The sequence below is a fragment of the Protomyctophum parallelum genome, assembly GCF_964188405.1.
Source record: "Protomyctophum parallelum genome assembly, chromosome: 20".
Taxonomy (NCBI): domain Eukaryota; kingdom Metazoa; phylum Chordata; class Actinopteri; order Myctophiformes; family Myctophidae; genus Protomyctophum; species Protomyctophum parallelum.
The window spans coordinates 888,594-903,593 of NC_139718.1; the positions used below are offsets into that span (position 1 = coordinate 888,594).

At 46.5% G+C, this 15,000-nt stretch overlaps 1 protein-coding gene across 1 annotated transcript in view; it reads left to right on the plus strand.

Moving 5' to 3' along the window:
- Positions 1 to 15,000, plus strand: part of ccdc88c (coiled-coil domain containing 88C) — a 100,798-nt gene that overhangs the window by 53,009 nt on the left and 32,789 nt on the right. Inside the window, exons 13-18 of the mRNA XM_083791402.1 lie at positions 4,346 to 4,488; positions 6,213 to 6,350; positions 6,522 to 6,806; positions 11,060 to 11,305; positions 11,753 to 11,866; positions 14,130 to 14,280. Of these exons, the coding sequence (XP_083647528.1) occupies positions 4,346 to 4,488; positions 6,213 to 6,350; positions 6,522 to 6,806; positions 11,060 to 11,305; positions 11,753 to 11,866; positions 14,130 to 14,280 (1,077 nt within the window). The remainder of the gene's footprint in view (positions 1 to 4,345; positions 4,489 to 6,212; positions 6,351 to 6,521; positions 6,807 to 11,059; positions 11,306 to 11,752; positions 11,867 to 14,129; positions 14,281 to 15,000) is intronic.

Genomic DNA, 15,000 nt, shown 5'->3' on the forward strand with positions numbered 1-15,000 from the left:
AACTCTGACTGTGAGTTACTATATGAGCAACTGACACACCACCACAACTCTGACTGTGAGTTACTATATGAGCAACTGACTCACCACCACAACTCTGACTGTGAGTTACTATATGAGCAACTGACACACCACCACAACTCTGACTGTGAGTCACTATATGAGCAACTGACTCACCACCACAACTCTGACTGTGAGTTACTATATGAGCAACTGACACACCACCACAACACTGACTGTGAGTTACTATATGAGCAACTGACACACCACCACAACACTGACTGTGAGTTACTATATGAGCAACTGACACACCACCACAACTCTGACTGTGAGTTACTATGAGCAACTGACACACCACCACAACACTGACTGTGAGTTACTATATGAGCAACTGACACACCACCACAACTCTGACTGTGAGTTACTATATGAGCAACTGACACACCACCACAACTCTGACTGTGAGTTACTATATGAGCAACTGACACACCACCACAACTCTGACTGTGAGTTACTATGAGCAACTGACTCACCACCACAACTCTGACTGTGAGTTACTATGAGCAACTGACTCACCACCACAACACTGACTGTGAGTTACTATATGAGCAACTGACACACCACCACAACTCTGACTGTGAGTTACTATGAGCAACTGACTCACCACCACAACTCTGACTGTGAGTTACTATGAGCAACTGACTCACCACCACAACACTGACTGTGAGTTACTATATGAGCAACTGACACACCACCACAACTCTGACTGTGAGTTACTATATGAGCAACTGACACACCACCACAACACTGACTGTGAGTTACTATGAGCAACTGACACACCACCACAACACTGACTGTGAGTTACTATGAGCAACTGACACACCACCACAACTCTGACTGTGAGTTACTATATGAGCAACTGACACACCACCACAACTCTGACTGTGAGTTACTATATGAGCAACTGACACACCACCACAACTCTGACTGTGAGTTACTATGAGCAACTGACTCACCACCACAACTCTGACTGTGAGTTACTATGAGCAACTGACTCACCACCACAACACTGACTGTGAGTTACTATATGAGCAACTGACACACCACCACAACTCTGACTGTGAGTTACTATATGAGCAACTGACACACCACCACAACTCTGACTGTGAGTTACTATATGAGCAACTGACACACCACCACAACTCTGACTGTGAGTCACTATATGAGCAACTGACACACCACCACAACTCTGACTGTGAGTTACTATATGAGCAACTGACACACCACCACAACTCTGACTGTGAGTTACTATGAGCAACTGACTCACCACCACAACACTGACTGTGAGTTACTATATGAGCAACTGACACACCACCACAACTCTGACTGTGAGTTACTATATGAGCAACTGACACACCACCACAACTCTGACTGTGAGTCACTATATGAGCAACTGACACACCACCACAACTCTGACTGTGAGTCACTATATGAGCAACTGACTCACCACCACAACTCTGACTGTGAGTTACTATATGAGCAACTGACACACCACCACAACTCTGACTGTGAGTTACTATATGAGCAACTGACTCACCACCACAACTCTGACTGTGAGTTACTATATGAGCAACTGACACACCACCACAACTCTGACTGTGAGTCACTATATGAGCAACTGACTCACCACCACAACTCTGACTGTGAGTTACTATATGAGCAACTGACACACCACCACAACACTGACTGTGAGTTACTATATGAGCAACTGACACACCACCACAACACTGACTGTGAGTTACTATATGAGCAACTGACACACCACCACAACTCTGACTGTGAGTTACTATGAGCAACTGACACACCACCACAACACTGACTGTGAGTTACTATATGAGCAACTGACACACCACCACAACTCTGACTGTGAGTTACTATATGAGCAACTGACACACCACCACAACTCTGACTGTGAGTTACTATATGAGCAACTGACACACCACCACAACTCTGACTGTGAGTTACTATGAGCAACTGACTCACCACCACAACTCTGACTGTGAGTTACTATATGAGCAACTGACTCACCACCACAACTCTGACTGTGAGTTACTATATGAGCAACTGACACACCACCACAACTCTGACTGTGAGTCACTATATGAGCAACTGACACACCACCACAACTCTGACTGTGAGTTACTATATGAGCAACTGACACACCACCACAACTCTGACTGTGAGTTACTATATGAGCAACTGACTCACCACCACAACTCTGACTGTGAGTTACTATGAGCAACTGACTCACCACCACAACTCTGACTGTGAGTTACTATGAGCAACTGACACACCACCACAACTCTGACTGTGAGTTACTATATGAGCAACTGACACACCACCACAACTCTGACTGTGAGTTACTATATGAGCAACTGACACACCACCACAACTCTGACTGTGAGTCACTATATGAGCAACTGACACACCACCACAACTCTGACTGTGAGTCACTATATGAGCAACTGACTCACCACCACAACTCTGACTGTGAGTTACTATATGAGCAACTGACTCACCACCACAACTCTGACTGTGAGTTACTATATGAGCAACTGACTCACCACCACAACTCTGACTGTGAGTTACTATATGAGCAACTGACACACCACCACAACTCTGACTGTGAGTTACTATGAGCAACTGACTCACCACCACAACTCTGACTGTGAGTTACTATGAGCAACTGACTCACCACCACAACACTGACTGTGAGTTACTATATGAGCAACTGACACACCACCACAACTCTGACTGTGAGTTACTATATGAGCAACTGACTCACCACCACAACTCTGACTGTGAGTTACTATGAGCAACTGACTCACCACCACAACTCTGACTGTGAGTTACTATGAGCAACTGACTCACCACCACAACTCTGACTGTGAGTTACTATGAGCAACTGACCACGTAGATGAGTGGGGTTTCAATTTGAGCACATTTATAAGGTTTTAATGCGCTTATAATGAATATTTTATAAGTTATAAAACATTAACTGTCCACATGATGGAATTAACGGAGAAGTGAAGTAGTGATTTGAGCATGTTTATTTAATTTAATTATAGGATTATAATGTCACATCAAAGACATCATTTAAATGACATTAATTATTCGATAATAGCTAGGTTTGATAGAGCAATGGTTTTCAAACATTTTCAAGTTCCGTTATTTAATCGGCATTTGAGCCACGGACCACCATCTGATGACATTTAGCCTCTCAGACCCATCTGAGCCACGGACCACCATCTGATGACATTTAGCCTCTCAGACCCATCTGAGCCACGGACCACCATCTGATGACATTTAGCCTCTCAGACCCATTTGAGCCACGGACCACCATCTGATGACATTTAGCCTCTCAGACCCATCTGAGCCACGGACCACCATCTGATGACATTTAGCCTCTCAGACCCATCTGAGCCACGGACCACCATCTGATGACATTTAGCCTCTCAGACCCATCTGAGCCACGGAACCACCATCTGATGACATTTAGCCTCTCAGACCCATCTGAGCCACGGACCACCATCTGATGACATTTAGCCTCTCAGACCCATCTGAGCCACGGACCACCATCTGATGACATTTAGCCTCTCAGACCCATCTGAGCCACGGACCACCATCTGATGACATTTAGCCTCTCAGACCCATCTGGGCCACGGACCACCATCTGATGACATTTAGCCTCTCAGACCCATCTGAGCCACGGACCACCATCTGATGACATTTAGCCTCTCAGACCCATCTGAGCCACGGAACCACCATCTGATGACATTTAGCCTCTCAGACCCATCTGAGCCACGGACCACCATCTGATGACATTTAGCCTCTCAGACCCATCTGAGCCACGGACCACCATCTGATGACATTTAACCTCTCAGACCCATCTGAGCCACGGACCACCATCTGATGACATTTAGCCTCTCAGACCCATCTGAGCCACGGACCACCATTTGATGACATTTAGCCTCTCAGACCCAAAACTAAAGAATATTGTTGTTGTTGTTGGATCAGATTTTGTCCACATAATTCCATGCTGTATTGATGTTGGTACCATTAGGAGAGATAACAGTGGAGACGTCTTTGTAAATTAACTAATGCAGATGTTTAACTGTAATTTAACTCTGGAGAGTAAAATTAAACCAAATAAAACCATGAGTCAATACTTTGTGTGTGTGTGTGTGTGTGTGTGTGTGTGTGTGTGTGTGTGCGCGTGCGCGTGCGCGTGTGCGTGTGCGTGTGCGTGTGCGTGTGTGTGTGTGTGTGTGTGTGTGCGTGTGCGTAGCTCGTCAGTCATTGGTGGAGGAGATGAACGCGGGCGTGTCCAGCCGGGTGTTGAAGATGGACAAGGAGAACCAGGAGCTCCAGAGAACCTTAGAGAACCTCAGAGAGGAGAACGTTCTGCTGGAGAAGAACCACATGAGAGAGGTCTGTTTACCCCTATAGAACACCCTATAGAACCCCCTATAGAACCCCCTATAGAACCCCCTATAGAACCACATGAGAGAGGTTTGTTTACCCCTAGAGAACCCCCTATAGAACCCCCCTTATACCCCCCTATAGAACCTTAGAGAACCTCAGAGAGGAGAACGTTCTGCTGGAGCAGAACCACATGAGAGAGGTCTGTTTACCCCTAGAGAACCCCCTATAGAACCCCCCTTATACCCCCCTATATAACCTTAGAGAACCACATGAGAGAGGTACGGTACCCTGTACCTGTACGGTACCCTGTTTACCCCTAGAGAACCACATGAGAGAGGTACCCTGTTCCCTAAAGATATGTACTGTACCCTGTTCTCTAGAACTCTGTACTCTAGAACCACATGAGAGAGGTACCCTGTTCTCTAGATATGTACTGTACCCTGTTCTCTAGAACGCTGTACTCTAGAACCACATGAGAGAGGTACCCTGTTCTCTAGATATGTACTGTACCCTGTTCTCTAGAACGCTGTACTCTAGAACCACATGAGAGAGGTACCCTGTTCTCTAGAACTCTGTACTCTAGAACCTCATGAGAGAGGTACCCTGTTCTCTAGAACGCTGTACTCTAGAACCACATGAGAGAGGTACCCTGTTCTCTAGAACTCTGTACTCTAGAACCACATGAGAGAGGTACCCTGTTCTCTAGATATGTACTGTACCCTGTTCTCTAGAACGCTGTACTCTAGAAACACATGAGAGAGGTACGGTACCCTGTTCTCTAGATATGTACTGTACCCTGTTCTCTAGAACGCTGTACTCTAGAACCACATGAGAGAGGTACCCTGTTCTCTAGAACTCTGTACTCTAGAACCACATGAGAGAGGTACCCTGTTCTCTAGAACTCTGTACTCTAGAACCACATGAGAGAGGTACCCTGTTCTCTAGATATGTACTGTACCCTGTTCTCTAGAACGCTGTACTCTAGAACCACATGAGAGAGGTACCCTGTTCTCTAGAACTCTGTACTCTAGAACCTCATGAGAGAGGTACCCTGTTCTCTAGAACGCTGTACTCTAGAACCACATGATAGAGGTACCCTGTTCTCTAGAACGCTGTACTCTAGAACCACATGAGAGAGGTACCCTGTTCTCTAGAACGCTGTACTCTAGAACCACATGAGAGAGGTACCCTGTTCTCTAGAACTCTGTACTCTAGAACCACATGAGAGAGGTACGGTACCCTGTTCTCTAGATATGTACTGTACCCTGTTCTCTAGAACGCTGTACTCTAGAACCACATGAGAGAGGTACCCTGTTCTCTAGAACGCTGTACTCTAGAAACACATGAGAGAGGTACCCTGTTCCCTATATCCCTACGATGATTAGCTATAGACGATCTTGCCATCGATTTCCTGTACTGTGAATTTGGGCTTCTCAATAATTGAGAGAGGCATCCTGGCTGTCAGCAGCTCAACAGCAGCGGAATAAAAAGACAGTCGCCAGATTAACGGGGGCCATTTTTTGGGGTCTTCAAAATAAGCGTGTCTTGAGGTCAGATCAACATAAGGAATGTATTCTTATTTATTGTATTCATGAAGCACTTTTTACAGTCTCAGGAATCTCTGCAACGTGTGTGTGTGTGTGTGTGTGTGTGTGTGTGTGTGTGTGTGTGTGTGTGTCTGTGTCTGTGTCTGTGTCTGTGTGCGTGCGTACGTGCGTGCGCGTGCACAGTTGGAGAGGTTGCAGGGTTTGTTGGACCAGGAGAAATTGACCAATCAGGACATGGAATCCCTGGGGGAGGAGCTTCTGAAGGACAAAAACACTCTGGAGAGACAGCTACACACCTTGATGTCAGAGAAAGACAGACAGGTACCGGTCCAATCAGATCACAGAGTCAGACGGTCTCGTCCAATCAGACCTCAGAGTTAAACGGTCTCATCCAATCAGACCTCAGAGTTAACCGGTCTCGTCCAATCATACTTCAGAGTTAACCGGTCTTGTCCAATCAGATTACAGAGTTAACCGGTCTCGTCCAATCAGATTTCAGAGCTGCAGAGCGAGAGCGTCCACCTATCGGAGGCCGTGTCGTCTCTCCGTGAGCGCGCTCAGTCGGACAGCGAGGCTCGCGTCCGAGGCGTGGAGACGGAGAACCGCCTCCTCCACCAGAGCATCACGGAGAACGGCGCGCGATTGGCCAGCCTGGAGGCCCAGCTCAAACTGGCCAATGAGGAGGCAGAGAGGCTGCGGGGGAGGGCGCAGCGCTGCGAGGAGGCGGAGCGAGAGGCGGGCAAGCTGGAGCGAATCAGAGACGCCCTGAAGAGAGAGGTAACGTTGATTGACAGCCGTGACCGCCAATAGGATGAAAGAGACCTTTTGGGGGCGGCTGTAGTCATACAGTCTGGAGCAACGGAAGCTCTGATCACGAGTAAAATATAAATGATTCCGTCATACAGTCTGGAGCAACGGAAGCTCTGATCATGAGTAAAATATAAATGCTTCCGTCATACAGTCTGGAGCAACGGAAGCTCTGATCATGAGTAAAATATAAATGCTTCCGTCATACAGTCTGGAGCAACGGAAGCTCTGATCACAAGTAAAATATAAATGCTTCCGTCGTACAGTCTGGAGCAACGGAAGCTCTGATCATGAGTAAAATATAAATGCTTCCGTCATACAGTCTGGAGCAACGGAAGCTCTGATCATGAGTAAAATATAAATGCTTCCGTCGTACAGTCTGGAGCAACGGAAGCTCTGATCATGAGTCAAATATAAATGCTTCCGTCGTACAGTCTGGAGCAACGGAAGCTCTGATCATGAGTCAAATATAAATGCTTCCGTCGTACAGTCTGGAGCAACGGAAGCTCTGATCATGAGTCAAATATAAATGCTTCCGTCGTACAGTCTGGAGCAACGGAAGCTCTGATCATGAGTCAAATATAAATGCTTCCGTCGTACAGTCTGGAGCAACGGAAGCTCTGATCATGAGTCAAATATAAATGCTTCCGTCGTACAGTCTGGAGCAACGGAAGCTCTGATCACGAGTCAAATATAAATGCTTCCGTCGTACAGTCTGGAGCAACGGAAGCTCTGATCATGAGTAAAATATAAATGCTTCCGTCGTACAGTCTGGAGCAACGGAAGCTCTGATCATGAGTAAAATATAAATGCTTCCGTCGTACAGTCTGGAGCAACGGAAGCTCTGATCACGAGTAAAATATAAATGCTTCCGTCGTACAGTCTGGAGCAACGGAAGCTCTGATCATGAGTAAAATATAAATGCTTCCGTCATATAGTCTGGAGCAACGGAAGCTCTGATCATGAGTCAAATATAAATGCTTCCGTCGTACAGTCTGGAGCAACGGAAGCTCTGATCACGAGTCAAATATAAATGCTTCCGTCATACAGTCTGGAGCAACGGAAGCTCTGATCATGAGTAAAATATAAATGCTTCCGTCATACAGTCTGGAGCAACGGAAGCTCTGATCACGAGTAAAATATAAATGCTTCCGTCGTACAGTCTGGAGCAACGGAAGCTCTGATCAGAGTAAAATATAAATGCTTCCGTCATACAGTCTGGAGCAACGGAAGTTCTGATCACGAGTAAAATATAAACGCTTCCGTCGTACAGTCTGGAGCAACGGAAGCTCTGATCACGAGTCAAATATAAATGCTTCCGTCGTACAGTCTGGAGCAACGGAAGCTCTGATCACGAGTAAAATATAAATGCTTCCGTTATACAGTCTGGAGCAACGGAAGCTCTGATCATGAGTAAAATATAAATGCTTCCGTCGTACAGTCTGGAGCAACGGAAGCTCTGATCATGAGTAAAATATAAATGCTTCCGTCGTACAGTCTGGAGCAACGGAAGCTCTGATCATGAGTAAAATATAAATGCTTTCGTCATACAGTCTGGAGCAACGGAAGCTCCGATCATGAGTCAAATATAAATGCTTCCGTCATATAGTCTGGAGCAACGGAAGCTCTGATCATGAGTCAAATATAAATGCTTCCGTCGTACAGTCTGGAGCAACGGAAGCTCTGATCATGAGTCAAATATAAATGCTTCCGTCGTACAGTCTGGAGCAACGGAAGCTCTGATCACGAGTCAAATATAAATGCTTCCGTCATACAGTCTGGAGCAACGGAAGCTCTGATCATGAGTAAAATATAAATTCTTCCGTCATACAGTCTGGAGCAACGGAAGCTCTGATCACGAGTAAAATATAAATGCTTCCGTCGTACAGTCTGGAGCAACGGAAGCTCTGATCATGAGTAAAATATAAATGCTTCCGTCATACAGTCTGGAGCAACGGAAGTTCTGATCACGAGTAAAATATAAACGCTTCCGTCGTACAGTCTGGAGCAACGGAAGCTCTGATCACGAGTCAAATATAAATGCTTCCGTCGTACAGTCTGGAGCAACGGAAGCTCTGATCATGAGTCAAATATAAATGCTTCCGTCGTACAGTCTGGAGCAACGGAAGCTCTGATCATGAGTAAAATATAAATGCTTTCGTCATACAGTCTGGAGCAACGGAAGCTCCGATCATGAGTCAAATATAAATGCTTCCGTCATACAGTCTGGAGCAACGGAAGCTCCGATCACGAGTAAAATATAATTGCTTCCGTCGTACAGTCTGGAGCAACGGAAGCTCTGATCACGAGTAAAATATAAATGCTTCCGTCGTACAGTCTGGAGCAACGGAAGCTCTGATCATGAGTAAAATATAAATGCTTCCGTCATACAGTCTGGAGCAACGGAAGCTCTGATCACGAGTAAAATATAAATGCTTCCGTCATACAGTCTGGAGCAACGGAAGCTCTGATCACGAGTCAAATATAAATGCTTCCGTCGTACAGTCTGGAGCAACGGAAGCTCTGATCATGAGTCAAATATAAATGCTTCCGTCGTACAGTCTGGAGCAACGGAAGCTCTGATCACGAGTAAAATATAAATGCTTCCGTCGTACAGTCTGGAGCAACGGAAGCTCTGATCATGAGTAAAATATAAATGCTTCCGTCGTACAGTCTGGAGCAACGGAAGCTCCGATCATGAGTCAAATATAAATGCTTCCGTCATACAGTCTGGAGCAACGGAAGCTCCGATCACGAGTAAAATATAATTGCTTCCGTCGTACAGTCTAGAGCAACGGAAGCTCTGATCACGAGTAAAATATAAATGCTTCCGTCGTACAGTCTGGAGCAACGGAAGCTCTGATCATGAGTAAAATATAAATGCTTCCGTCATACAGTCTGGAGCAACGGAAGCTCTGATCACGAGTAAAATATAAATGCTTCCCTCATACAGTCTGGAGCAACGGAAGCTCTGATCACGAGTCAAATATAAATGCTTCCGTCGTACAGTCTGGAGCAACGGAAGCTCTGATCATGAGTCAAATATAAATGCTTCCGTTATACAGTCTGGAGCAACGGAAGCTCTGATCATGAGTCAAAAATAAATGCTTCCGTCGTACAGTCTGGAGCAACGGAAGCTCTGATCATGAGTAAAATATAAATGCTTCCGTCGTACAGTCTGGAGCAACGGAAGCTCCGATCATGAGTCAAATATAAATGCTTCCGTCATACAGTCTGGAGCAACGGAAGCTCCGATCATGAGTCAAATATAAATGCTTCCGTCGTACAGTCTGGAGCAACGGAAGCTCTGATCAAGAGTCAAATATAAATGCTTCCGTCGTACAGTCTGGAGCAACGGAAGCTCTGATCATGAGTAAAATATAAATGCTTCCGTTATACAGTCTGGAGCAACGGAAGCTTTGATCATGAGTAAAATATAAATGCTTCCGTCGTACAGTCTGGAGCAACGGAAGCTCCGATCATGAGTCAAATATAAATGCTTCCGTCATACAGTCTGGAGCAACGGAAGCTCCGATCATGAGTCAAATATAAATGCTTCCGTCGTACAGTCTGGAGCAACGGAAGCTCTGATCATGAGTCAAATATAAATGCTTCCGTCGTACAGTCTGGAGCAACGGAAGCTCTGATCATGAGTAAAATATAAATGCTTCCGTTATACAGTCTGGAGCAACGGAAGCTCTGATCATGAGTCAAATATAAATTCTTCCGTCGTACAGTCTGGAATGGTAGTGGTGGATGGAGAGAGAGCTGATTTTTGTCCAACCATGAAACTGCAACCATTGGGTGCGTAGAGGGGGCGGGACACAACCAAAAACCTTCACTCGGAAAGAATATATATTCAAAGATTTGCACTATATTTTCATGATTTTTAAAAAATAGCAGATCTACAAGCTCGAGCTTGTACATCCGCTATTTTTCAATAGCTAAACCTAATGCTTTAACCCATTCTGGTCGGGAACCCCTTTTGGTGTTAGCATTATGTTATGCTTTAGCTATTGAAAAATAGCAGCTCTACAAGCTCATAGCGCGCCACTCGAGCTTGTAGGTCTGCTATTTTTGGAAAAAACGAAGAACGACTGACATAGAAACATAGCTTTTTCAGAAAACTGTCAGGATGTAGAAGAACATTTTTAGAATCTGATCTCAAGTCAGAATGTGGTTAACCCTGCGCCGCGCGCACCATGTGTGTGTTCGTCCACTAGATGGCGTCCCTGCGTGCGTCCAGCGAGCGCTCCGAGGCGCTGCAGAAGGAGGTGAGCGCGGCGGAGCAGGAGGCGCGGCGGGCCAGGCGGGAGACGGAGGAGGCGCGCAGGGAGGCGGGGCGGCTGGCGCGATGCCAGGAGGAGAACCAGGCGCTCACCAAGGAGAACCTGGAGCTCCGCTGCTCCCTGGAGAACCTGCGCTCCTCCACCAGCCGCCTGGAGACGCTGAGGGTGGAGCTGATGGAGGTGAGATAATGCTACGCTACGCTACGCTACGATATGCTACGATACACTGAGGGTGGAGCTGATGGAGGTGAGATTATTACGCTACGCTATGCTATGCTACGCTACGATACACTGAGGGTGGAGCTGATGGAGGTGAGAGAATATTACGCTATGATACGCTATGCTACGCTATGCTACGCTACGATACGATACACTGAGGGTGGAGCTGATGGAGGTGAGAGAATGTTACGCTACGCTATGCTATGCTACGCTACGATACACTGAGGGTGGAGCTGATGGAGGTGAGAGAATATTACGCTATGATACGCTATGCTACGCTATGCTACGCTATGCTACGCTACGATACGATACACTGAGGGTGGAGCTGATGGAGGTGAGAGAATGTTACGCTACGCTATGCTACGCTACGATACGGGAGAGAGAGAGGTTAACTATGTACTGTAACAGGTGCAGAGAGAGAGAGAGGAGCTGCAGACCAAAGTGGAGGACAGCCGAGAGGAGCTGAGAGGAGAGAAGAGGAGAGGAGAGAGACTGGAGGTCACCCTGACCTCCTTTACCCAGGTGATACACACACACACACACACACATTGTCAATGTTCACCAATACTTCAATGTTCGCCAATACATCAATGTACACACACACACACACACACACGTGCGCGCCCACACGCGTAACTGTGGATACAATAAACTAGACCAGTGCATACGATGCGTGAGCTCACTAGCATGGTTCACTAGCATGGTTCACTAGCATGGTTCACTAGCATGGTTCACTAGCATGGTTCCATCACTAGCATTCCTGGTTGAAGTGCGCAGTGCACAGCAGGCCATCTCAGTGTAAACACACAGCAGGTCATCTCAGTGTAGGTGTTTTCTTTTGCCTCGAGCATAATGAAAGAAAGGCACGGTCAACATTTTTCTTTTAAAACGATGATAATACGAGAGAATAGAGTTTTTTGAATAGATTTTTTTTTATTGCTAATAAGAAAAATAAATAAAAATTTGGAATTTTATATTTTTTTCTAAATCATTTCAGGCTATTATACAGAAGCCGTGTGTCTGTGTGTCACACCAAAAGTGGTGACCTATAGAATCCTGTACATTAGAATCATCACGCAATCCTCACCCCTACACAGCTGTCATTAATGGTCTTGATTGCCTATGCGTTCGTCTCTCTCTTTCTCTCTCTCTCTCTCTCTCTCTCTCTCTCTCTCTCTCTCTCTCTCTCTCTCTCTCTCTCTCTCTCTCTCTCTCTCTGGTGTGTGTGGGGGGCGTGGCCTCGACAGTGATATATACTTCTCCAGCAAGCGGTGCAGAACCGAGAGAGTGACACATTTTTGGGGATGTAAACTGCGCAGCTTTTAGCTTTTTTTGATTGGATTTGCGGATCGGTGAATTTTGCACGGCCGACCGATGATATTGTGGTAATTCAACACAACATTACAGTATCATTAGAAGTACAAGGCATGAGCACAAGCCGGGGCGCCTGATGGAGGGGAAAGGAACTGGTCTCTATACTGCCTCCCCCTGGCCAGCCGGGGCGCCTGATGGAGGGGAAAGGAACTGGTTGGAATAACGTGTTCCTTCCACGCGCTACGTCCAACCAGGGAAACTTCCCCCTGTCAGGTGTAAAGGAGCAACTTGGACACTCAGGCACGAAGGAAGCATGAGTTCAAGTCCGTTGGTCTCCCCTTGTCCCCCATATATGGGGACTAGGTTGGTCTCCCCTTGTCCCCCATATATGGGGACTAGGTTGGTCTCCCCTTGTCCCCCATATATGGGGACTAGGTTGGTCTCCCCTTGTCCCCCATATATGGGGACTAGGTTGGTCTCCCCTTGTCCCCCATATATGGGGACTAGAATATACTAGAATACTTAAAAGAAAGTACAAGTACTCGGTCTGAAGAAAATGGTGTCGGGGCATCTCTAGTTCACAGCGACACACATAACGACTGACCCCAGAACAGGTCTACAGTAGTACAGTTCACAGCGACACACATAACGACTGACCCCAGAACAGGTCTACAGTAGTACAGTTCACAGCGACACACATAACAACTGACCCCAGAACAGGTCTACAGTAGTACAGTTCACAGCGACACACATAACAACTGACCCCAGAACAGGTATACAGTAGTACAGTTCACAGCGACACACATAACGACTGACCCCAGAACAGGTCTTCACATCTACAGTTCACAGCGACACACATAACGACTGACCCCAGAACAGGTCTACGGTAGTACAGTTCACAGCGACGCACATAACGACTGACCCCAGAACAGGTCTACAGTAGTACAGTTCACAGCGACACACATAACGACTGACCCCAGAACAGGTCTTCACAGCATGTTGAAGCACATCCCAATCCTTCGTCCTAACAGCTGTAACCTGTTTAGCACACTGTTAACCCATTCTGACCTGAGATCAGATTCATACCAGGTTTCCACTGGACACACACTGGTCTGATTAACCCATTCTGACCTGAGATCAGATTCATACGAGGTTTCCACTGGACACACACTGGTCTGATTAACCCATTCTGACCTGAGATCAGATTCATACGAGGTTTCCACTGGACACACACTGGTCTGATTAACCCATTCTGACCTGAGATCAGATTAAAAAAATGTCAGTCGTTCTTCGATTTTTCAAAAATAGCAGACCTACAAGCTCGTATCGCGCCACTCGGTGGCGCGCTATGAGCTTGTAGATCTGCTATTTTTCAATAGCTAAAGCATAACATGATGCTGACACCCAAAAGGGGTTCCCGTTCAGAATGGGGTTAATTAACGCATCGTTACTTTGTACTAATTGTTTCCAGGAGAGAGAGCGGGCGAGGGAGGAGAGAGAGCAGAGCCGCGGCGACGCGGAGGAGGCGGAGCGAGCCAGGCAGGAGGCGGAGCGAGGAGGGGAGGAGCTTAGGAGGGAAGTGGAGGAGCTGAGGGAGGAGGAGAGGAGACGACGGGAGGAAGGTAATTACAGATACTTCTGGGGGTCTAATTACAGATACTTCTGGGGGTCTGATTACAGATACTTCTGGGGGTCTGATTACAGATACTTCTGGGGGTCTAATTACAGATACTTCTGGGGGTCTGATTACAGATACTTCTGGGGGTCTGATTACAGATACTTCTGGGGGTCTGATTACAGATACTTCTGGGGGTCTGATTACAGATACTTCTGGGGGTCTGATTACTGATACTTCTGGGGGTCTGATTACAGATACTTCTGGGGGTCTGATTACAGATACTTCTGGGGGTCTGATTACTGATACTTCTGGGGGTCTGATTACAGATACTTCTGGGGGTCTGATTACAGATACTTCTGGGGGTCTGATTACAGATACTTCTGGGGGTCTGATTACAGATACTTCTGGGGGTCTGATTACTGATACTTCTGGGGGTCTGATTACAGATACTTCTGGGGGTCTGATTACAGATACTTCTGGGGGTCTGATTACAGATACTTCTGGGGGTCTGATTACAGATACTTCTGGGGGTCTGATTACAGATACTTCTGGGGGTCTAATTACAGATACTTCTGGGGGTCTGATTACAGATACTTCTGGGGGTCTGATTACTGATACTTCTGGGGGTCTGATTACAGATACTTCTGGGGGTCTGATTACAGATACTTCTGGGTCTGATTACAGATACTTCTGGGTCTGATTACAGATACTTCTGGGGGTCTAA